Raw genomic sequence first — 24,717 nt, 5'->3', positions numbered from 1 at the left:
GCAATGCCTCTTGCAACTCAATCATTCTCTCCAAGAGAATGAAATAGGATGCATATCTAGTCTCAACTGGTTTCAAGAACTCCTCCTTCGCGAAGGTCCTGAAGAGTGCATGTGAAATGTGGTGGTTGCAGATAAACATCTGCACATCTTTCGCATCGGTGACCACTCCTCTAATCCAGTCAATCTTCCCCATGTCCTTGAGTGCATTGTTCATGGCATGCACACAACATGGGGTCCACCAAATGTGTCTATAGGCTGCCTCAACGAGTCTCCCTGCTGCTCTACACACATAGGCTGCATCTGTCACTACTTGGACCACATTTTGTGGCCCAACCTCCTCAATAGCCTCCCTGAGGACCTGAAACTAGAAATCAGCATCTTTACGATGCCCTGTACAATCAACTGCTCTAAGGAAGTATGGGCCCTCTGCACATGTGACCATGACGTTGATGAGTGGACGATGGCTAATGTTCGTCCACCCATCCATAACTATGTTGCACCCCGATGCCACCCAACATGCCTTCATCTTCTCCATCAAAATATTGATCTTGGAATAGCTTTTATCCAAGATCGAGGTCCTCATTTTCGTCTCCCCTGGTGGCACATAAGATGGTCCTCCCTTGGCCACCATATCTATCATCTTCCTATAATAAGGAGACCGTGAAACATGAAATGGAATGCCATTGGCAAAGAAGAAATTGCCAATGGATTCATCTATCTCATCTCTCAGCTGCACATTAAACATATCAGCAATGGGGTTGCTCTGTGGTGTATGCAACTTACGTTTCCCAGCCCTGGCAGCAGTAGAAGTGGAAGTAGATGGAGATCCAACATCATTCCTCCCGCCTGCGAAGCATGATAAGTATGTGGCACTGGCACATTCTGGCTGTCGTGAAGTGATGCCCTAGCAGACAAAGTAGTAGGCATTGAAATATTTGTGTCATCTGGAACCCCCCAAAGCCTGTTAAACTCAATTCTGTAATGTATATTTTTGGGTTCCTCCAAAAACTTACAATGTTTCACGCCTTTTCCTCTCCAAAATAGAAAGTGTGCATTCACCCTGCTAATGCTACCGAACCATTCTCTGTCACAAATATTGCACTTCCACTTCCTTGTTCCCCCACTTGAATGTGATGCAGTGCCTTGTACTGATATTTGTGAAGCAAACTGTTTTAGAGGAGACTTAGGATCAAAATGACCCCTAGCATATGGTGCCAACAACTCTAAAGGGCAACCTGTACTAGCTGCTGCACTTGCCATAGAACTAGATTGGGCTCCAAGATCAGCCCCATGGTCACCCCCCTCATTTTCAGGTTCAAATTCTGAATCATTCTCACTATGAGAATGGATTTCCATGTTATCTTCACTCGTGCCTTGGGAGCTCATTGTGAAATTTTCAAATTGACACTGCATTTCACAAAATAAAAATAAAAATAAAAATAAAATCAGCCTTGTTTAACAATATATTTTTAAATTTTTTTCCTATTCATCTCAAAATGAGATTTGATGTTGAATCTTGAGGGCAAAATTCAACATCAAATCTCATTTTGAGTCTTGAGATGAATAGGGAAAAAAAATTAAAAAAACCAAAAATGACATAGAACAATGAAAATCAGAAAGTAAAACAAAAAAAAAACAAGAAGAAGTTGAAAAACCCTACCTTGTGCTTGAAAAATCTCTCCAAAATGTAGAAGAATCTTCTTCTTCCTCTTCTTCTTGCTTCTTCTAGCTCCTATCACGCTTGTAGTCACTTTTCTCACCCCTTCAATCAATCTTCTTCAAGTTGTTCCTCCTCTTCAAGCTGCTGGAAAAAAAATCAGTTTTGCATAATGAGAGTGAAATCCAAAATAAACATGCTTTTGTGTTGTTTTGGGGGGTAGGGTGGGGCCCACTTCCAATTAGGGTTACCCCTTAACCCCCCCCAAAAAGCACATGTTATAAAAAACTTTTTAAAAAAAGCAAAAATGTCTTTTAATCGCGTGGGAACGCGGGAGACGCCTGGGCGTCTCCCCGTCCCTCGAGAGATGCCTGGACGTCTCTTGAGGGACAGGGAGACGCCCAGGCGTCCCCCAGGAGACGCCCAGACGTCTCCACGTTGGGGACGTCTCCACGTCTCGGCGGAGTTTGGGTGGCGGTGGCGGGACGGCGGGGGACGTCGCGTCCCCGTCCCCGCGTCCCCGAGACATCTCTGACGGGGGGACGCGCCCAAAAAGGGGGGGGGACGCGTCCCCGTGGTTCACTGAAAAACAATGACTTTGCCTACAAATTGTCAATCATTAATGGCCTCCCAACATCCTTTCTTGGAGATACCCTCTATACAAGCTGAGGTAGAAAATCTCAATCTTTCCTACAAAAGAGGCCCATTGGGAAAGGCATTTAAAATGGAAGCAAGAGGTATTGCAAAGCAAAAAATTGCACATTCCATCTATGCCAATGGTCTTCCTTTTAACTTGGTGAGATCACCATATTGGTAGGAAATGGTGGCAGCAATCAATAGTGCACCTCCTGGTTTCACAAGTCTTGGCTATGAAAAGATGTGCACCACCTTATTGGGAAGAGAGAAGAATTTTGTAGAGATATCACTCAAACCGATTAGAGATTCTTGGGTTGAATTGGGAGTTTCTATTGTTTTTTATGGACGAAAAGATTGCAAAAACCGTCCATTAATAAATGTTTTTGAGGGCAGTTTGTTATGACGTTTTCACACATCGCCCCATTGTAAATGGAGACCCCCTACTTTTTAGGTCCTCTTGGTCTTTTGGTTGTGTTTCTCCAGGTCTTTTCACAACAGTCTCTTCGGTCTCCTCAATTTGCAAGTGTTTTGGGGTTAATTTGATCAAGTCTACAACTTGTTTAAGCGAATTTGGCTAAAAGTTTGGAGCATGTTTTGTCTGTTTTAGGGTTTTGACCTTTAGACTTGAGACTTGAGTTTGAGGCCTTTCATTTAGGGTTTTGGAAAAACTAAATGTCGCATTGGAATCGGGGCCCTTTAAGGAACCTGCACGTGAAATTTGAGCGAATTCTGAGCAACTTTCTATTTTTAGAAAGTTCCTATTTTTTAGGGATTTCATTGTCTCCTGGATTGGCCTAATTTTGCCAAAAATCAAACTTACTATTTTTACTAATTTCTATTTTTAGTGTCTCCGCGTCCTATTTTGCTCTAATCATAACATTTTTGAAACACTTTCTATTTTTGGAAAGTCTATTTGTGGCAGGTTCTTCGCAGGCAGACATTGAAGACTGAGCATTCCTAAACACCCCTAAATCTGGAAAGTCAAAAAGTGGGCTAAATTGATAAAAAATGGCTAAGTGTGAGCATCCATTCTAGAAGTGGAAAGCGTGAAAATCTTCTAACTCTGGCAAAGTCCACTTCAATTCCCCAAAATGGCATTTCAATCTAGAAATGTTCAAAATTGGCCAACTCTAGAGAGGAAGAAGTCAAATTCCTTGACCAAGTGAAAATGGCGCTCATATCCTAGGTAAAGCGCCAAAATGAGTTAAGCATGGAAAATCCAAAAATTCCAAAATTCCTTGACAAGGCTAAATTGTCACCCAAGAGCCAAGATGGGTGCCAGAACAAGGTGGTCATGGAAAATTTAGAAATTGTGAAATTCCTTCATCAAGTGGAATTTGCTCCCAAGCACAGAGAGGAGCGTTGGAATGAGGAAGTGATGGAAAATGTGGAAATTGCCAAATTCCACCACGAAGTGATTTTGACGCTAGGGCACCAAATTGAGGTCTTTAGGGAAAGGTGAAAAGAATCAAATTCCTTGACAAAAGGTAGTGCCCAAGTTTGATCAAGGGCGCTAAAACAAGGTGCTCATGGAAAATGCAAAAAATCACAAATTCCTTCGTCAAGTGAGTTTGGCGCCCAAGTATGGAGAGGGGCGCCAAAATTGGTTTGCCATGGAAAATCAAGAAATGATAAAATTCCTCCTTCGGGGCAATTTAGCGCCCAAGTTTGATCAAGGGCGCTAGGATGAGAAGTCAAGGAAAGTCGAACAATGAAGGAATTCCTTCACAAGAGCAAAATGGCACCCAAGTGTTGAGAATGGTGCCAAAATCAAGGCATCAAGGAAAAACTTGAAAAGTTGAAATTTCTTCCATCAAGGTGAATTTTCCATGCCCAAGCCAAAATTTAAGAAATTTCCCAAGGCAAGGAATTGTAGGTCAAGGATGAACTCGAAAAGAAGAAAATTCCCCTTTGAGAAAATTTTGAAAAATCCATTTTCAGGCATCAAAACTCGTCCAAATTTCTGGCAAAGTGAGAATTTTCTCTCTCCTGGAACCCGAAACTCAAATTTGAAAAAAATTCTAAAAAATGGGAAATGGGCAAAATTAATGAAAAATCTTCTCCAAGGCAAGGAAAATTCAACGAGAAAATTCTTCCCGGATTAAATTTTCTCTCTCCAAGGGTTTCTTGCCAAGTGGTAGCCAGGTCAACGCATGCCAAATTGATGGAGCATCTTTTTGCATGTAGCCGCCACATTTATGACATTATCACAAATTCTTTTGCATACAGCCGTCGCATTTAGGAGAAATGGGCATTTATGGCAGCATGGGGCAATTCTTGCATGGAGGAATATTCAACGCATGTTGGGCAAATTTAATGAAGAGTGGCGCATTTAATGCATTTTGGATACCAATTGTAATGAAATGGAATTAACTGTATATGGGCATAATGGGAATTTATTGTTGATTACTACCTTGTTACATCGTGTGTGAGGAATCTTTTAGGGAAAACCCTAATTAGGGTTTGCATGTCTTCAAAGCTTGAAGCCTATATAAAGGGGTGAGCCCTCATTTGTAAGAGCGGGGAGATTTTTATGAAATTGTTGCGATAAGTTTTTGAGATAATAACAGTGAAACATTGTTCTCTGATGGTTTCCATTATCACAAAAGCTCCCACTCTTGCTGAGCTATCAACTTAGCAACCTTGTGAAACATGGAAACAACCCCGAAGTGTGGGACCTTGCGCAAGGGGGTTGAATCTCCGGAGAAGGCTGGGTTCCTTCTCAATCCAGGTGCAGGTGTTGAACCAACTCAGCACTTCAAAACTAACTCCTAGGCCTATCCTAACAAATTGCAGAGGTAAAGGGGAGAGAGAAGTGCTTAAAACAAAAGGAGGTGATGCACCAAGATAAGAGATTGTTCCTCTCCCCACCCGAAATGGCATAAGGAATCAACTGAAATACCCAAGAGATGCACAAACTTCAGTTGCATGAGTGACCCAAACGCATGTATGGAGGTTAGAATTTGCTAAGTGTCAAGAGGGGAGAAGGATTCCCACAAACAACACTCAAAAAAAACAAGTTAACACAACATATATGGAGAGAAGAGCCACAAAACATAAACCTATGATGAAGGTAAGGAAACATACACAGCATGCATAAGTTGAAGGAAGGCAAGAATGTAATTCCAATTCATTAAAAGGCCAAAGGTCAAACTTACAGTTGCATAAATGCAAGATAAATACAAGAGAAGTGGGAGAGCATAGAATAGCTCAAGCCAGCAGGGAGAGAACCCTTTACAATGAGGCTTAACAACCTTTATATAGAAAAATGGTTACAAGGTGATCATGACCCCTGTATGTCACTCTGGGAGTGCATGCAAGCAACCTAGCCATACCCACAAAAGGCAACCTTGAGAAGCGTGGATTGACTGACCTTCCAAAGTCAGAGTATGCAGACATGATATAAGTCACTGCAACAAGCATGGCCCCGTATCTCCCTTGATGGAAATCCTACCAAAAACATTAAATGCACTACTGTAGCTCCACAAAAGAAGGTGCACAAGTCACAAAAGTCGTCGGAGCATTTGAAGCTTTGAGTGTCGATCACGCCATTCAAAAGTAGTTTGGAAGACTTCGGAGACTTGGGTCACCGAAGTTGGGGAGACTTAGGAAATTGGGAACCTGGGGGGTTCCGAAGTTCCGGGGTAGAAGAACTAGGAACTTGGGAACCTGGGGGTTCCGGAGTTCCGGGGTAGAAGAACTAGGAACTTGGGAACCTAGGGTTTCCGGAGTTCCAGGAGTTCTGAGGTAGAAGAACTAGGAACTTGGGAACCTGGAGGTTCCAGAGTTCCGAGGTTGAAGACTTAGGAACTTGGGAACCTGAGGGTTCCGGAGTTCCGGGGTAGAAGAACTAGGAACTTGGGAACTTGGGGGTTCCGAGGTTGAAGAACAAGGAACTTGGGAGCCTGGGGGTTCCAAAGTTCCAGGGTTGAAGACTTAGGAACTTGGGAAACCTGGGGATTCCAGAGTTCCGAGGTTGAGGAATAAGGAACTTGGGAACCTGGGGTATCCAGAGTTTTGGGGGGTAGAAGAACTAGGAACTTGGGAACCTGGGGGTTCTGGAGTTCCGAGGTTGAAGACTTAGGAACTTGGGAACCTAGGGGTTCCGGGGTTGAGGAATTAGCAACTTGGGAACCTGGGGGTTCCGGGGTAGAAGAACTAGGAACTTGGGAACCTGGGCGTTCCGAAGTTCCGGGGTTGAGGACTTAGGAACTTGGGAGGGTTCCAGAGTTCCAGCAAGACAACACTTCAAACTTCATGATTCCATTGTTTTCTCTTTGATCAACTTGGGGCAGCGCTGGTCCATGGTGTTGAAATAGTAGCTAGCTTGGATACCTATCTATTGTATTTTAATGTTGTCAATGACAATTAAAATACACATGTATTATCTATTATGTAAATCGAACTTAGGGCTGGGCCCAAATAAATGTAACTTGTAATTATGTCTTGCTTGGGCAAGACCTATATATAATGTAACTTGTGGATAGGACAGGCCCTATAAATGTAGCTTGTAATTTGGTCAGAACCTAATTGGGTGAGGTAACTTGTGGTCCTATATTGGATGTAACTTGTAGATAGGGTAGGCCCAATATGTATTTTGAGTGATTATGTAATTGGGTTGGGCCCAAACTCATGTAGCGTGTGGTAAAGGCAATCGAGCAATAACGTCTTAATAGGTCAAGACCTATTTGAACGATATGCATAATATTATTATTAAATAAACAAGGCAGGCCAACTTGAGACTTGACACCACAAGTCAAGTATATAAGCAAGTCATTTGCATAGCATAATGAATCAATTTACATACAAGGCGAATCATTCTTAAGGCTATCAACACATGTCATCTGCTCTCCAACATTTGGCGATCTCTCTCTCTCTCTTGTGCAAACTTGCTCCTCATCCATTGTGTGAAGGCTGGTTGTTAGGTGATGCTATCAAGATCTTGCGAAGCTAATGAAGACTTGCCCTGAGCGAATTTGATGTTGATGATAAGGGCTGCAATCTCCATTACCATATAAAGAGGAATTCAGATCTGCTGTCTTGCTGGTTGAACAACAATCTGAGATAAGCACACTTGTTGCCTACATTTGAGATAATACACATTGTACTTTGTGGTTGGGTTTTTTTCACCTCCAAGAGGGAGGTTTTCCCAGGGTATTGGTGTATCTTGTTTTGTGTTTTTATTGCTGTTACTGTTCTGTTATAACCTGATTATTTAAGATTAACATCCGATTGCTTAAAATTAACACATGGAACATACCTCTAATTGGTTCTCACTGATGGACCAAGGGTGTCATAAAATGTCAACATTTTTGGCGACTTCTGCGGGATGCTTGCCTGCTAAGCATATAGATCAGTAGCCTGTGTAATCCATTGGGCGCAGAGTCACAACTACAAGAAAAAAGAAAACTCTCTCCTCTGTAACCTGCAAAGGATCAAGATCAGCCATTCTGAAGGGGTACAGCCTGTGCTTGTGCACTTCTTGGAAAACAAGAAACCTAACTAATATTTACATTGTTACAATAAGAGGCAACTGATTGCTTTTGCCTCTGTCAAAGAGGAACCTTTTGAAGGAGCTGATCCCCCTCATACCATTGTTACATTCACCATCTAGCTGCAATGGTTGAAATCTCTTGTATGCATGCATTAGATCACACATACTACTCATGTGGTGAAAGAACACTTCACCAATTACCTTGCCACCATAGGGAAGCCATAGAAAATAGCCACCTGAGACATCCGAGGATGCATGAAGCATACACATAGTAGCAAGGGGGGAGTTTTTTAGGAGTCGGCTGGCATCAAAAGAACTACTCCATGCAATAGAGAAGGCATCTCTTTTATACAAGGGGGCATCATTTTTTCCACAATAGCCGACCTCCTCTTGGCGTGAGTTGAAACCAAAAGAAAAGGCCTCAAACTCAGATGGTGATGAAAAGTATAACATATCTCTGTCTTGGCCAGCACAAGGGGGCTCTTCAGACACATCAAATTGGAAACTTTGAAGCTCGGGTATACAGTCAAGTTGAGCAACCAAAAGACTGTCGGCATGACCAACATGTTGTTGCTCAACATCATCAAACTTGGCATGTTGGTCCCAAGTGAAACATTCAAGCTCAGGCACATCATCCCTAATGGCAAAAGAAACATCTTCACCTTGAATGAAGACCTCATATTCAACTCATCACTTTCAAGGACAGGGGAGAGCCAACATACATCATAATCACATGTGTTAATATCCAACTCATCAGCACAAATCTCAAGTTTATGAGACACCTCAAAAGAAGAACTAAAATCTTTAGACTGTCTCTTTGTTTTTGTTTCCTCCTCCTGGCAACAGAATGCAACAACCTCAGGTTCATGGCACGATCCATCCGCCATGCAATCTGTAGTAAAAACATTACCCCTTGTGCCCTCCTCAAGACTAGCATGTTGCTCCAGAGCTACCACCGGGGGAGGTGTAGACATATCCTTCTCCTCATGATCAATAAAGAAAGGAAGATTTTCAAATGAGAGGACAGCGTCCTCTTTAACTTCACACTCCTCATGTTCAATGACCTGTTGCTGCAACTGATTGTTCTCAATATCCTCCTACAGCATTGTCAATTCCTCTTCCTTTAGAGCATATGAAGACTCACAAATGGCTAATTGAACCCCTTCGTCATGATGACGATGGGAACCACCCGTCCTCCATACAACAAGTCCGCCCTTAAAAAGGGAGATAGCATCAGGAAAGGGCCTAGGTGGTGGGGTGTTTTGCAAAAGGCACTGAGGAGAAGGTTCTTGTATAACAACAATTGGAGCTCCCTTGAAACTTGGAATTTTAAAACTAGGGGGGTTAGTTGAAGGCTTGGGAGGTCTCCCCTACCTGAAGCTTGGAATTTCAAACTTAGGAACCCTAGGAGCAGACACCTCCTCTTGTATGAGCCGCATCTTTATGGCTGCTAGGTGCTCAATTTCTTTCTTCCTAGCAGAGGCAAGTTACCTTGCAAGGAACTCCTCATGTTGTCTTTGGACTCCCATTTGTTGTTGCTGAAGCTGAGCCTGATAAGCAAGTTGATCCTGTTGTAAATCCCACTCCTGTTGTCTCTTCAACTCCTCCAGCTGTTTGGTGAAATCAAGCAACACACTTTTGATTTCTGCAATTTGCCTTTTTTCGTCATCTTGGGGCTGGTTGGGCTGCCAAGAAGGCTGAGCAAGGGTGGGTGGGTGGCAAGCATTAGGAAAGTACCCACCTACTGCTGAAGTGAAGTTATTTGGCATGAAACTAGGAGCAGTCCTAGTTCGGCCATGTTGGTAAGGAGGGGGAAAATGGTTGGCATTCTCATAGTATGGGGGTGAATAGAAGTTACACCCATGATATGAACTCATATTAAAGTATTTGAAAGAGATGGAGCTTGTTTAACAAAATGCTTAAAGAGAACAGACCGACCCTCTCAACTAGAGACTAATAACATACCACAGATCCACCAAATGATTGCAGAGTCGCCAGGTTCTCGAAAGATGTTGCCTCCAAAGGCTTGATGAACTGAAGAACACACCGAACCTTCAGTTGGCTTAGGCTTAGGACTGCATGACCTCGGAACCTCAGGGTTCCGGAGTTGAGTACTTAGGCAATTCGGAACCTAGGGGTTCCGGGGTTCCGGACTTGGGAACTTCGGAACCTGGTAGTTCCGGAGTTGATGACTTGGGAACCTAGGGGTTCCAGGGTCCCAGAGTTAGGAACTTCGTATGAACAAGAACTGGACTTTGAGCAGAGTCACCAAGTCCTTGAAAAGTGATTGCCTCTAAAGGCTGAAACACTAAGAATTAGCACTGAATCGTTAGCATGTATGTCGAACTAAGTCCCACCGGTCGTGCCAAAAACGATTACCACAAAAGCTCGCACCCTTGCTGAGCTATCAACTCAGCAACCTTGTGAAACATGGAAACAACCCCGAAGTGTGGGACCTTGCGCAAGGGGGTTGAATCTCCGAAGAAGGCTGGCTTCCTTCTCAATCCAAGTGCAGGTGTTAAACCAAATCAATACTTCAAAACTAACTCCTAGGCCTATCCTAACAAATTGCAAAGGTAAGGGGGAGAGAGAAGTGCTTAAAACAAAAGGAGGTGATGCACCAAGATAAGAGATCGTTCCTCTCCCCACCCGAAATGGCACAAGGAATCAACTAAAATATCCAAGAGATGCACAAACTTCAGTTGCATGAGTGACCCAAACGCATGTATGGAGGTTAGAATTTGCTAAGTGTCAAGAGGGGAGAAGGATTCCCACAAACCACACTCAGAAAAAACAAGTTAACACAGCATATACGGAGAGAAGAGCCACAAAACATACACCTATGAGGAAGGTAAGGAAACATACATAGCATGCATAAGTTGAAGGAAGGCAAGAATGTAATTCCAATTCATTCAAAGGCCAAAGGCCAAACTTACAGTTGCATAAATGCAAGATAAATACAAGAGAAGTGGGAGAGCATAGAATAGCTCAAGCCAGCAGGGAGAGAACCCTTTACAATGAGGCTTAACAACCTTTATATAGAAAAATGGTTACAAGGGTGATCATGATCCCTATATGTCAGTCGGGGAGTGCAGGAAAGTGCATGCACTTGACTTTTGTACATGCAAGCAACCTAGCCATACCCACAAAAGGCAACCCTGTGAAGGGTGGATTGACTGACCTTCCAAAGTCAGAGTATGCAGACATGACATAAGTCACTGCAACAAGCATGGCCCCGTACCTCCCTTGACGGAAATCCTGCCAAAAACATTAAATGCACTATTGTGGCTTCACAAAAGAAGGTGCACAAGTCACAAAAGTCATTGGAGCATTTAAAGCTTTGAGTGTCGATCACGCCATCTGGAAGTGTTGCAAGTTGGAAGTAGTTTGGAAGACTTCGGAGACCTAGGTCACCGAAGTTGGGGAAACATCGAAGACCTGGATCACTGAAGTTGGGAAGACTTAGGAACTTAGGAACCTAGGGGTTCCGAAGTTCCGGGGTAGAAAAACTAGGAACTTGGGAAACTGGGGGTTCCGGAGTTCCAGGGTTGAAGACTTAGGAACTTGGGAACTTGGGGGTTCCGGAGTTCCGGGGTAAAAGAACTAGGAACTTGGGAACCTGGGGGTTCCGGAGTTCCGAGGTAGAAGACTTAGGAACTTGGGAACCTGGGGGTTCCGGAGTTTCAGGGTAGAAGAACTAGGAACTTGGGAACATGGGGGTTCCGGTTCCGGGGTTGAAGAACAAGGAACTTGGGAACCTGGGGGTTCCGGAGTTCCGAGGTTGAAGACTTAGGAACTTGGGAACCTAGGGGTTCCGGAGTTTCGGGGTTGAGGAATAAGGAACTTGAGAATCTCGGGGTTTCGGAGTTCCGGGGTAGAAGAACTAGGAACTTGGGAACCTGGGGGTTCTGGAGTTCTGGGGTTGAGGACTTAGGAACTTGGGAACCTGGGGGTTCGGGAGTTCCGGCAAGACAACACTTCACACTTCATGATTCCATTGTTTTCTCTTTGATCAACTTGGGGCAGCGCTGGTCCATGGAACATATCTCTGATCGGTTCTCACTGATGGACCAAGGGTGTCATAAAATGACAACAGTTTCCACTTAAGTTATTTTTTCAGAACTTGCATGGTTTCACCTTCCTCACTTAGAGTAGAATTTTATTTTCTCAATTGTTAGATAAAGTGCTTTGATTTCAATGAAGAATGTAATGGTGTTTGATGAATTTCCATGGTTCATACTTTTTGCATCTTGTTGATTATAAGATGCAATGTAAAGTTAGCCTGAACCCCCAAATTTATGCTAAGTTTGATTGTGAATAGTCGTTTGCATTGTGCCATGTTGGGTATTCAAATGCACTTTCTCAATGTGAAAATCCTTCAACATCCTCAGAAGATTGCACCTGATCCTGCAGAGTTGTAGTTAATCTTGGCGAAGCAAAGCTTGGTTTATTTGGAATTTGTCCACTAAAGCATTATCTATTGATATCACTGCCCTTAGGAATAGATTTAGATCCTTCTAACCCTTTTCCCTTTAATTTCAGTTTATTCCACTTCAACTCGTTTGAAGTAGAAGCATCACGGAATTGCTATATCTGATGATGAAGTTCCAGCCGCAACAAAGAAGTGAAAGAATGATCAAACGTAAGTCCCCTTGGATTACTAGCATTTCACATCGAGCCTACTAAGTCACATTCATTGCATAACCGGAACCTTGGAGTCAATCGTTTGAACTTACTGCAATCTTAGCATACAATTGAACTTTGATCAAGAGAGAGTAAAGTAACCATTGGATAACTTTATTTTGTGTTAGACATCATCATAAAAAACACGTCAACACAGTTGATCTTGAGGGGCAAACCAAAGATGCAGAATTTATTTCCAAAATCTTCATTGAGTCCATAGAGATGGTGGTCATGAAAATGTTGTCCAGATCATTACAAACAATGCAAAGGTTTGCAGGGCTGCAGATGCTTTGGTTGAGCAAAGATATGATCACATGTTTAGGACACCATGCACCATACACTCCCTTAACTTGGCGATGCAAGCAATTGGCAATCAAATAGAGTGGGTGAAAGAAATATACTAAAAGGGTGAGGAGATCCAAATGTTTGTGACAAAGCACCATACGTCTTAAGGCATTTTCAGAAGTTTCTTGAGGTTGGTATTGTTGAAAGTAAATTTTATTTATGCCATGCTTAATATGTATATAATATTTTTTAATGTGTTACTGACATTTTTTACATGATCATAGGTTGTTGAGACCCAATTTGCATCACATACAATTGTGATGAGACGACTTTTGAAGGTGCGAGAGGCATTGAGTGCCATGGTTATTAGTAACCAATGTGATGTTTGGAAGCAATGAAATTCAAAGAGGACCCAGAAAGTCAAGTTATTGATCCTGGATGACAATTGGTGGGATCGTGTGGAATGCCTTGAATTTCATCAAGCCTATCATGAGTATGATCAGGTTTTCTAATATAGATACACCATGTTTGAGGGAAGTCTATGATGGCATGGACACCATTGATCAGGTTTTCTAATATAGATACACCATGTTTGAGGGAAGTCTATGATGGCATGGACACCATGAAAGTCATAATAGCACAAAAAGAGAATGACTCCAAAGAAATATTTTTCAAAAGGGTGGAAAAAATCATTCTTCATTGTTGGAACAAGATGATGTTGCCATTGCACCTCCTTGTATATGCATTATCTCTCAAGTACTATAGCTCTACAATATTTAATTTACCAAGGAGAACTCCACCATATAAAGAAACTAAAGTTGCTATTGAGTACAAGCAGGCATTTGCTAGACTCTTTTCAAATCTGAAAGTGCTGGAAAATGCTAGGAGAGAGTTTGGCATGTTCATCTCAAGAGCAGATCATAGTCCTTCTGCTATTAATGACGAATCCAAAATGGACACTCATACATGGCGGATGCTCATACCCATACCCATGCCTGAACCCATACCAGTAACTTAGATTTTTATTTTATTGTGGTAAAATTGCAAAAAATATGTTTGCATGAGATCCTAAATATGGTAGAGCAGGTAAATAGTTGTGTTCATTTGATGCAAGTTTTATCCTGAGCAGACCACTATGATTGACTTCGAAATCTTATAACTCTCAAGCAACTGATATAATCTTTAAAATGCAAATGACTTTTTCTATCCTAACCAAGTCTCTAAAGTTAGTTAAAACTTACAATGCCATTTGGGGATGAAGGCACTTCTAAAGCTAAAAATAGTGTTAAATATTGTTAATTAAACAAAATAAAGAGTGCCACATGCAACCCAAATTTCATATCTCAAACCTTGAAATACTCCCATATATTATCAACCCCAACGGTTGTGATATTGAACCATACTTCTAGGACTCGCCGAGTCCTGGCGAGTCCCGAGCCGAGTCTTAGGGACTCGGGACTCTCCAGGACTCGCTCTAGGCAAGACTCACTAGAAATTGGTTTTTTTGCCGAGTCCTGTCGAGTTTTTGCCAGGTCTTACTGATTTCCGCATTGAGTCCTGAGTTGGGTCAGCCTTGCCGAGTCCGCATTGAGTCCGAGTCTCGTTTCTATGTATTGAACCTTCTCTTGTTGATGCAGGAAAAGGTGTAACTCCTTGGAAGTAGTTGACTGATTTATATGCCATTTCAAGTACAACTGGAATTCCTTATTTAAAGAACAAACTGAATGCTTTGAAATTACAAGGTGGATCATCAAGTGATCCCCTTAAAAAATACAATGTTGTAGCTACATAGAAGTAGTTGGCTGGTATTTATTGTAATGTCCCCTTTTGGGATGATCCTAAATCTTGCCCTAAAATCACAATTTCAATTAAAATAAGAAACGTAATATAGTTAGAATTATATCTCAACCAATAAAATGTCTTTATCAAGATCAATCTTGGTTTAGATCCTACAATCATGTTAAACAACATCCGAAATATAATTCACAAGACCAATTATTTCTATTAGGGTTAGGGATTCAACAACAAACATAAGTGCATATATATCAATAATCATCTTAATTTATTTAAAATAAATCAAGCAATAGCTTTTGAATTTTTAAGTGTCATCTCGTGTGTCGATTTGGTATATTGAATTAAGAATTAGCGATTGATCCAAGATTTGTATTCTAGTTTTCATTAACATAGGTTTTGTAGCTTTGTATGCAATTTCCAACATTCAATTTATTGGGTCCTATCTATCATTTTTTATTCAATTCAATTCTTATGTTGTAGTAATTTTTTTTGGTCTACTTTTAGCTGGGAAGAATGAATGTGTTAGCTGTCATAGATTAGGCGGTTCATGTCAATCAAAAGATATAGAATCTCTTGTCAGTGTGTGGAAGATAACAGATAATTACAAGAAGCATAATAATGAAGGACTCAATCAAGTCTGTCATTTAAAGTTTTGCTGGTCCTTTCTTGCATAAGGTTGTAAATGATGTAATGTCACAAATACAGTTACCCCAAAATATTCCAGTTCAACAGTATCCTTCACTTCCACGAAGGAAAAACCGTCCTCCTTATAATAACAGGTCTTGTTTGCTTGCTCTATTGACAAGACCAGCTTTGGAAGCACTTCCCCCAGTTTGTACTTACTGAAGATTCCATGAGACTAATAGACATGATGGAAGAAATTGTCCAGAAATGCAAAGGCTTACATAGCTATGGGCAGTTTCAAATGCAGATCAAGGGACTTCAAGTAAACTTCAACATCAATCAGATGGCCCTCAACATCTTTCTGACCTCTTCTTTTCAACAGAAAGAAAAAATGTGTGTTAACTATCATATATTAACTCATTCATGTTGATCAAAAAGATATAAAATCTCTCATTTGTGTATGGAAGTGCTGATTAGCCTTGTGCCCATACCCAAGAACCAAAAGATAGGCAATTCTTTTAGTTTGCTTGCAACACGTGCTCAAAACCTGGAGATTTAACTTGTAATTATTGTAGAAAGCAAGAAGTTGTGCTCTTAAGTTCTAAGGTCTAGTTTATATTTTAGTTCCAAGGGAGCTTCCCCTTCTAGTTTGAAGAAAGGTTTGTCCTTGCACATTTCATTTCAGTCCTAAAAAGGGTAAATTTAAATGCTAACAATATCTAAAGAACAAGTTAATGCTTTTGAGTTTGAAGTTAAAAGAAAGTAGATCACCAAGTCATCATGTACAAAAATTGAAGGGCATTCAAGGTCAGCTTGATGAGGCAGGTGAAACAATAGATGATAAACAATCTGTGAAACAGTCTGTCTAAAGCTTATGAAAGGTTAAAAAATTTCTACTTGCAGCAACAACCAAGGATTTCAAGAAGATTTTGGGCTACTCATTGTAGAAAGAAAATTGAGTGCAAAATAGAGAGGAAACTAGATTGGAAGAAGAAAAGGCCATTATAGCACACACAAAAATTAAATGTAACAGGCAACTAAATTCCAAGATTAGCATGGATGGAAAGAATGTTGGTAAACCACATTTTACATGCTATCATTGTTGTTAAGGAATATAGATCAGTGATAGAGAAAAACAATAGTCTTTAATCTCAATGTATATCTGATATTTACTTTCAGATTTTATCACGGTCTTCAGATATTCTTTCTTAAAGATAATCTCAGATTTGATCTGAGAATACAATAAGAATAATGCTATATAGTAAGGACAGACTTTCACGGTGATCGCTGATATGTATATTTGATTCTGTCAAATAATAACTGATGAATAGATTAATTATCAACTGCTTGCTATATCATATAATTGCCACGGTTATTGATTATGTTCCACAGAAAGCATCGATATTATTGGTTATGTATGTTGGTGAAGGGTTATGACTACATAGGGGCATGACCCCTACGTGGCACTCTTTATGTATGTATTTATGTATGGATATGTATATGTGTAAATACAAATATATATATCTATATATACAGACACGCACACACACACACATATTTAAATAGTTTAATAGTTGAAAGAAAAACCAGAGAGTTTGCTTGTAAAACTAAACTAAAATAAAATAAATAAATAAAACTTTTAATCTTCAGCTCTGTGTGTGTAATGACAAACAAAAATGAAAGTTTGACAATTTGTCTTTTGCAATGAAAATGAGGTAAAATGACTATAATTGTGTTTATAATTGTTTAGATAGCACTTTTATGGTTAGGGATTTGTTTTGATGTTTCAGAGTTAACACCAAATGTGAAAAATTATTAAATAAAAGCAAACAAACAAATCTGATGCATCAAAGTTCAAATGGGTTCATCATGGTTCAGCCTGGTTCATTTCAGGTTCACCAAAGTTTGTCCAGCATCAACCCCCAATGTTTTGGACACTTCCTACATGATTTTGTGCTTGTGCCAAACTGCGCCACAAATCCATTTCGAACCAGACAGATCAGAGCATGGATGCCAGCAAAATGGCAACTTAGCATTTATGCAAAAATCATATAAGACTTGATTATTAAACATGTAAATGTGTTAAGAAATGTATAAGCATTAAATTTTTAAAAACAATAAGGTACATAAAGCAGATTCTTTGCTCACTGGCAACATTCACTGCAAAGGTTTGAAACAATGCAATAAAACTCTTCTAGACAGTGATAACCATAAACAGAAAATAAACAATCATCTGATCATATTCACTAAAAATTTTGAGTTTGATGATACACACATTTCTGGTGTCATTCCATCTTGGAGCTTGACAATCTGCAAGGATCCATAAAGAACAGTTATTCAATCTTGAAACTTGGTGTGTACAGGTTCACTTCAGAACATGGACATACTACAGCAAACAAAAACTTCTACTGTGTAACCAAGATATAAAATATCAGAAGTTCCCGAGAGGATTAAGACAACTCCTTACAGAATTTTAACTGCCAATCTTTGTTATGAATTTCTGTCCGAATTACAAACTAGCCAGAATACATACCTTCAAAACTTTGACAACAATAAAGCAAAGGATGGAAGAAAACACCATGTGCAATAGTGTCAAGCCCAATGGATATGGGAAACCAATTTCCTTTGAAGACAATACCCACTGCAACATGAAAATGTTAAAGTCAATAAATCCCTTCTTAATCTGCAATTGTTACAAACATCTTCACAGTTAAAACATTTTTTTATGTTACCTATTAAGTCCATCAACCATCATAAAACCATTGAAAAGGTTTTCACTGACAGAATAATTGTCATATACAAGGCATATGATGTAACATTTGTTTTAAGGCAGATTCTACGTGCTTTGCTCTCTTGAACCCAAAAAAGATATTTGAGTACAAGATTCAGTGCCTATTAAATTTCTTAGATGAAAATTAGAAAAGGTGGATTTAAACGCAATTCAATCAATAAACCTAAATGACAATTGAAAATGAAGCCAAAAGAAACTAAGATCCTCCAACTTAGAAAAGGAGCTATGATTGACTAAATACAAATGAAAAAGCTACAATCATCACTGATTCTTTGAACTTTTAAACAAATCAGAAATACAGTTTGAAACTAACAATATGACAACAAAAACTACTCTCAACTAGGGTTTTCGAAGTTTTCTGTGCACCCTAGGGGTACTGAACTTTTGGCACATTTTCTCCATTATTTTTCCCACAGAGTTTCTGGTTTGACTGTTTGCTACAACAGTCTATTGATAAGGAATTAATCTATGTACCCCGGGATGTGTCCGCTATGTTTTTTGACCCCATCCCCGCTGGAAACATTTCAGGTACACCAGGGTGGATAAGAAACATCCCCACAAAATCCCCTACATTCAAAAAAAAAGTAGGAAATGTCCACAATATGACAAAAAAAGCTATGAAATGCAAGGGGACTCCCAGCCACCTCCAGGACATCCCAGGGATGCCTAGACATCCCCAGACTGTCCTGGGGACAGCCACCCAGAGCCTACAGCCCAGCGCTCGAAGAAAATAATATCAAAAAATAAATAAATAATTTTGGTATACTCAGTTCTGATTGCTTTATAGACTCTTAACCTTAACCTGCAGTTTATACTATTGATGACCAGTTAAAGAAAACTCAAGCAAAGCTACCTTTCTATTTTTTGTCATTAAATAAAGAGCTAGTAGCTGCTAAGTTGGCTGCAAGGAAACGAGATCAACAAAACAGATATTAGGTCACTTTAAAAGCACAAGTGGAGCTGCTATCGGCTCATGTGTTTTGTTTTTAACTATTTAAGTTTTAGCCTTTCCATATGCAAATTCTTGATGCAGTTACATCTCAATAAAGGTCGAAGATATACATACATCCATACATAAAAAAATTTAAATATGGAACATACAATTATTTTTTTCTGATTATTGGAAAGTAGAACATTTTTAATTATGATAGACAAAACACCTTTGTGAACGATTTCAATGGATTTCTTGTTCATTCTGTGAGGCCAGTTGTACAGCAGTTTTTGACATAATGTTATATGATTCTTCTATACAGTTATTTACATGCTATGAAGACAAAGGCATGGTTGATTTCTATCTTGCAGCTGATACATTGTCTGTTAGGACTCAAGATCAGCAAATGGAAACCTGAAATAAGCCATCTGTAAAAGGTTAAAAGCATTCGTATAGCTGCTATTATGTTTCGAATTCCCTTCTTAACCTTTCTACTTTCTAGTATAAAAAGGGATATTGTTTTAATAACTTGGCTATCCGGGTAGACCTAGAAGTTATATAATTACAAAAAATAGTAGATATATAAATTAATATATACAAATTTTCACAACAAAAGCAATGAAATTTTGTTAAATTTTCAATTGAGCTCTAAATTAAGTAACAAGGTTCTATAACATAGAGATGAATGCCTTACCATATGAATTTGTGAAATTTCCTATATTTTTATATTTTTTCCATTGTTTAATAGTTGACCCTAAACGATGGCCTCCCAAAGATCCATCCCAAAAACAATCCCCCCATCCTTTACTTTCCCTGTCCTCAAAACTTGGTGTAACAGGAATAAATACCTGATACAGATGATTGATATAATAGGATATTGGAACACCTTAAGATTATGTGATCAAAACAATTGTGTTTGTTATACAATGTGATTGAGCAACATTAAAGAAAGCACATGACGCAATATGTCATGCCCCTGATCATGTTATAATGGATATTATAATAATATTCACTACCACATCAGAAATAAATAAATAAATTGAGAAAATTGCTGCATTTAAGACTTCACAATTTTGTGTGATTCTAAGACAGAGCCCACCCTATCAAATAAACTAACCCTGCATTGATGCATAAGGTGATTAACAAAGCAACCACTATACAAACTTGGTCAAAGACTTTATTAAGGAGAGACTTTATCAATGTGTCAATTAAGGAACAATGAATTAATGTTCATCAAGGCAGCTATTTGTTGTAATGATTAAAGAGCAGAAAAGGCGATAAGAAAAAGTAACCTCATTATTCATTAAGCAGCGATCTTATTCTTTATAAAGCTGCATTAAGCACGGACCCCTGTACTGATTAGACAGCAATTCTATCTTAGAAGGAGCAAAGATTAATATTAAGGAAATAACGGCAATAAATTACTAACATGCGATTAACAAAGGGCAGCAATTGAAGAAACATGTCCATTGCCTAAAGAGCAGCACAACCAAGAAGTTGGTTCCCCAGAACGAGGTTTACACTGCAAGAAGGCAGAAACCGAGCTGATCATTCCACTACCTATGGAGAAGCCAACTCCAATCGTTGGCAGTTTCCTGGGCTTGGAGCAACTGGCAAGGGTATATCAAACCCTTCTGCGCTTTGGGCTCTGCAAAACCCGGGAGGGAGATCCACTTAACACATTCACAATCTCTGCACCGTGCCTGCGAATGACGTTGAAACAAAGCAGATAATCTCATTCAAAAGGGGCTCAACAAATGGGGAGAATGCTACAGAATGGCAAGTTCTCAGTGATCCTCAACCGTCTTTGGAGCATGAGATATCTTCAGTAAACAGTGATAAACACATAAATAAAAGATATTCTGATATTTAGCAAATTCATAGCAAGATGTCGGTAAATTTTGAGCACAAAACTGACATAAAAGACATTTACTAGCCGTGACCAGTGCCTTATCCATTGGGCAACTGAATTTGTAAGACATAAAATGAAAATGTAACAGAGTTTTATCTAAATAGCATGAGATCTAAGAAAATATTGCCTTGCAATATTTCTCATATGTATTATCTAAACCCAAAATGCTTACCTGAATCCCTGCATAAGCCCTATCACTCTGTAATTCTACCCAAGCATTTTAATTGACCCCTTAGATCAAAGCAGGAACAGAAAATACATACACCATAACAGTGCAATGAATGAGAAAACCTTTGATTCTACTCACTCAAAACATGACAGAATTACACATTGGAGAAAATGGATTTGAAACATATTTTCATTTATTTAATCTACTACTTTCTATTACACAATATTTTACATATAACTCCTTCAAGAACCTACATAAAATATGACACCAGACACTTTTATTTGCTCTGTAAATGACTTTTACACGCTTGCTCATTTCACCTAGACTCACTATACATGACCAAGGATTTGGAACCAAAATTTGGACCAAATTTCTTGACCCCGTCTCATGGCCTTGAATTCCCTTTTATAGCAACAAGGGAGCAAACAAGCTTTGGGCCAGAGGAGACACCTGTCACAAACCCACAAGACCGCTTGTGATTTTATTACAAAAACATTCTTCATAGTCTCCCAAAAGACTATCCACACTAGCATTCATGATGAGGTAGAACCAAAATTCCTAATTGCATTTTGGTAGAAACAAAACTTTTTGAGTTGTGCCACTATCCCCCTTGATGCTTCCAAATGGACCGTGAGATGTGTCTTTTTGTTCTATAGAGAATTTCCCTTCAGGAAGGGAACTTAGATCCCGACAAGAAGAAAAATCGCCCCTAAACTAGAGGAGGAGCTTCAATCTTCATGCCCAGGATCAAAGAAAGTGGGAAAAGGGGCTCCCAGAGGAACATAATAGGAGAAGAAGGGGTTGCAGGTTGCATGCCATTGTAGAGATGACTAGCTGTTGCCTTCACCCCAATCCTATCCTACTCATGGCCCTTTGTGAGACACTTCCTATAACCTCCTGCCAACTAGTGGTAGAGGAAAAACAGAGGATGTGTCATGTAGGGCTTTTTCAGATGAAAAATGAATTTCAAGCCTCCACTGACTATCCTCCCCACTTTCAAGGTTCCACTGACTATAAGCATACTCACTCAAAAAAGATTTCCATCCGGTGTCATAGAGCTCATTGTAACTCCTAGCATGATACTGCTCAAAAACCATCATTTTTTAAACCTTCTTAGAAAATAATGAGGTTTATATTCTTTCTACCAACTGAAGACACCACCTAGCTCTATTTATAATCAAACTTACTTCACTTGGCGATGCTCATGCATGCAAAAAAATCATCACTTCAATGCTTTCTACTCATCCTGCCAGCAAATGGACTCGAGAAATCATATCCATCAGATTCAAGACACTGTCAGATTCAGACTATCAATCCGCTGCCCTCTGACAAAGCTCACCTTACGTGAACGATTTTATTTTGATCACATTATTTTCTTGACTGCAAAATTTCTGCTTCAGAATCTCCTTTTTGGATATTGAGTCCTTATCTTTTGAAATTTTCTCAGAGACAGTTTCTTGGTTCTTACCTTACTGTGAGAATCCCTGATAGTACGCAACCTATGATCTTGTTGACAGGTTCCTGATCATTTCATCGCCAACTCAAAAATAATCCCTATCCCCTTATGCCTTTGAAAAATCTCAACTTCTTGTTGTCGTGGCAATGAGACCTGCTGAGACAGCTCTCTGAAAATTGCCAACATTGCTTGCCAATTCATTTCGACCCGTAAAACAGCCTTTAGAATGGGTCTTTTGAAAATCAGTCGGCATCCACGTGTCTCGACTTGTCTTCCTTTATCCCATATCGACAAGCTCAATTATTTCTGCCTTTATTTTCCCACACGGATGATGAGTAGGCAGCCTTAATCCCTTTGTCGAAATATGTTCTGAGTTTACACCGTAGATCTTATCCAGCCTAGCGCATCATACGATCACCATCGGTCAATCTGACATCGACCTTCCAACGTGGCGAATGGGCCCATCGAAAAACTTGACAAAACACGGCCACATCACCTTCTAACTCCATTTTGTCAACGGGCCCACTATCGAACTTTCTTAGCCTGCCTGGGACACGTGGCATCATCTCGTGATGCCACGATCCTTAACTTCCTTGCATCTTCCTTTGCGGGACTGCGAAGGTCGTCCAATCTGTTCACTCTTTGCAAGCCAGCTACAACAACCACTTAACACTAACCGCTAACCTTTGTGCATCTATTTGCTTGGGTTAAAACATCGTTGTCCACTTGATGCACGTGCAAAATTATGGAACTTTTAGTTGCTCGATAATTAATCATAGACAGCTGGAATATTTAGGCTGGACTTAGGAAAATAACACCCGTTAAAATATTAAGGGGGCCTGACCATTGGAAAAGGACACAGACTTAGGAAAATTTAAAAAGGCCGACAAAAGATATAACGCCTAGGAACTTCGACGATGAAAAAGACCCTCACCTTTAAGTGAAAAAGGTAAATGAAGAAACATAACAAGCTGTGGGTTTTTAACAAAATATTTGTTCGGAAACACATAGACCTTAAACCCTAAGCCTTGAGGGTATGAACAGAGAGCACCATAAATTCAAAAATGACTAAAATTTTGATAGGGACATCAAATTTTTTGCATAGTCGTTTTCAAGACTATCACAAGAGACATCTCTCCTCATAGAAACATTAAGAAATTAAATGGAGAAGACCACAATGGGGAGAAGGGATCAAGGGAAAAACAATTAAATAAAGAATCAAAAAGAGAATCGGTGATCAAGTGAATCAATCTAAGAAGGATAGATCAAGATCAAGCATCTCAAGCACATACTTCAATCAAAACTAAGGTTCAATCCATATAGCAGAAAGTAACTCTTGTGGTATGCAGCATGATGTAATTCTATGTATAATTACTCACATATGAATGACATGTATGCAACCTAATGATATTATATTATTATATAATCTCTTATATATAGAATATAGACAATAATGTGGATTCCTCGTATATATCTTTAAATGTTGCAAACAACCATAATAGGGATAATGAGGGATTACAAGGAGGGGGGACTGTTAGAAGGTCCTCTTTCGAGCACACCACCTCATGGTGGATGACTAATAGTCCCATGAGGCCAAGGGGATAAAAGGTGTGCCCCGCCCTTGGGCTTAGAATGGAAGGATACTTTGGGCACCCTATTGTAGTTTCCCCTCAAAATTCTACCATGGTTGAATATTGGGTTAAGGAGTCCCAATCATAGGGAGGAGAATAAGGGTGGCAAGAAGAGGGAGAACTACTATGGCATTCCTCACTAGGTACACCCCCTTATTTGGATGGTAAAAGGCCACATGAGGCCAAGAGGGATGGTATATCCGCTCTTGGGCCTAGCATAGAGGATCGATTCAGGCACCCTACCATGCCTCCTTATCCTAAACCCTTTATGGTTGAACTCCATTAATGAATTAGATATATAATATGATTAAGATAATGTTCCTAACCCAAGTAGAAAAGATTTAATCTATGGATTATGCTTTCAATGATTATCTAACATGATTGTAGAGTCTCAACCAGGATCTATCTTGTTTAACAATTTAAGTTGGTAAATGATATCACTAACTCTACTCCATTTCTTGTTTTACTTGGAGTTGTGATTTTAAAGGAAAAACTGGGGCATTTTTAAAAGTAAACATTACACAATACAAATGAGACATGGATTTATGTGAAATAACTTTGTGGGATAAAAAAAACCAACAAAAGGACATTCAAAATTGTATTATTTAGGAAATTACATCCAATACAATAGGTCTCTTTTATACATAGTCTCAA

General features: G+C 39.6%; 1 protein-coding gene across 1 annotated transcript in view; it reads right to left on the bottom strand.

Annotated features, from left to right (window-relative positions):
• LOC131069728 (probable sugar phosphate/phosphate translocator At3g14410) overlaps nt 1-24,717 on the bottom strand; it is a 52,790-nt gene that overhangs the window by 6,373 nt on the left and 21,700 nt on the right. The window contains exons 2-3 of the mRNA XM_058005262.2: nt 17,707-17,814; nt 17,449-17,483 (exon numbers count right to left, since the gene is read on the bottom strand). Coding sequence (XP_057861245.1) covers nt 17,449-17,483; nt 17,707-17,814 — 143 coding nt within the window. The remainder of the gene's footprint in view (nt 1-17,448; nt 17,484-17,706; nt 17,815-24,717) is intronic.

This window comes from Cryptomeria japonica, chromosome 11, assembly GCF_030272615.1.
Source record: "Cryptomeria japonica chromosome 11, Sugi_1.0, whole genome shotgun sequence".
Lineage (NCBI taxonomy): Eukaryota > Viridiplantae > Streptophyta > Pinopsida > Cupressales > Cupressaceae > Cryptomeria > Cryptomeria japonica.
The sequence above is the reverse complement of the archived record's forward strand: the minus strand, read 5'-3'. Positions and strand labels throughout refer to the sequence as shown.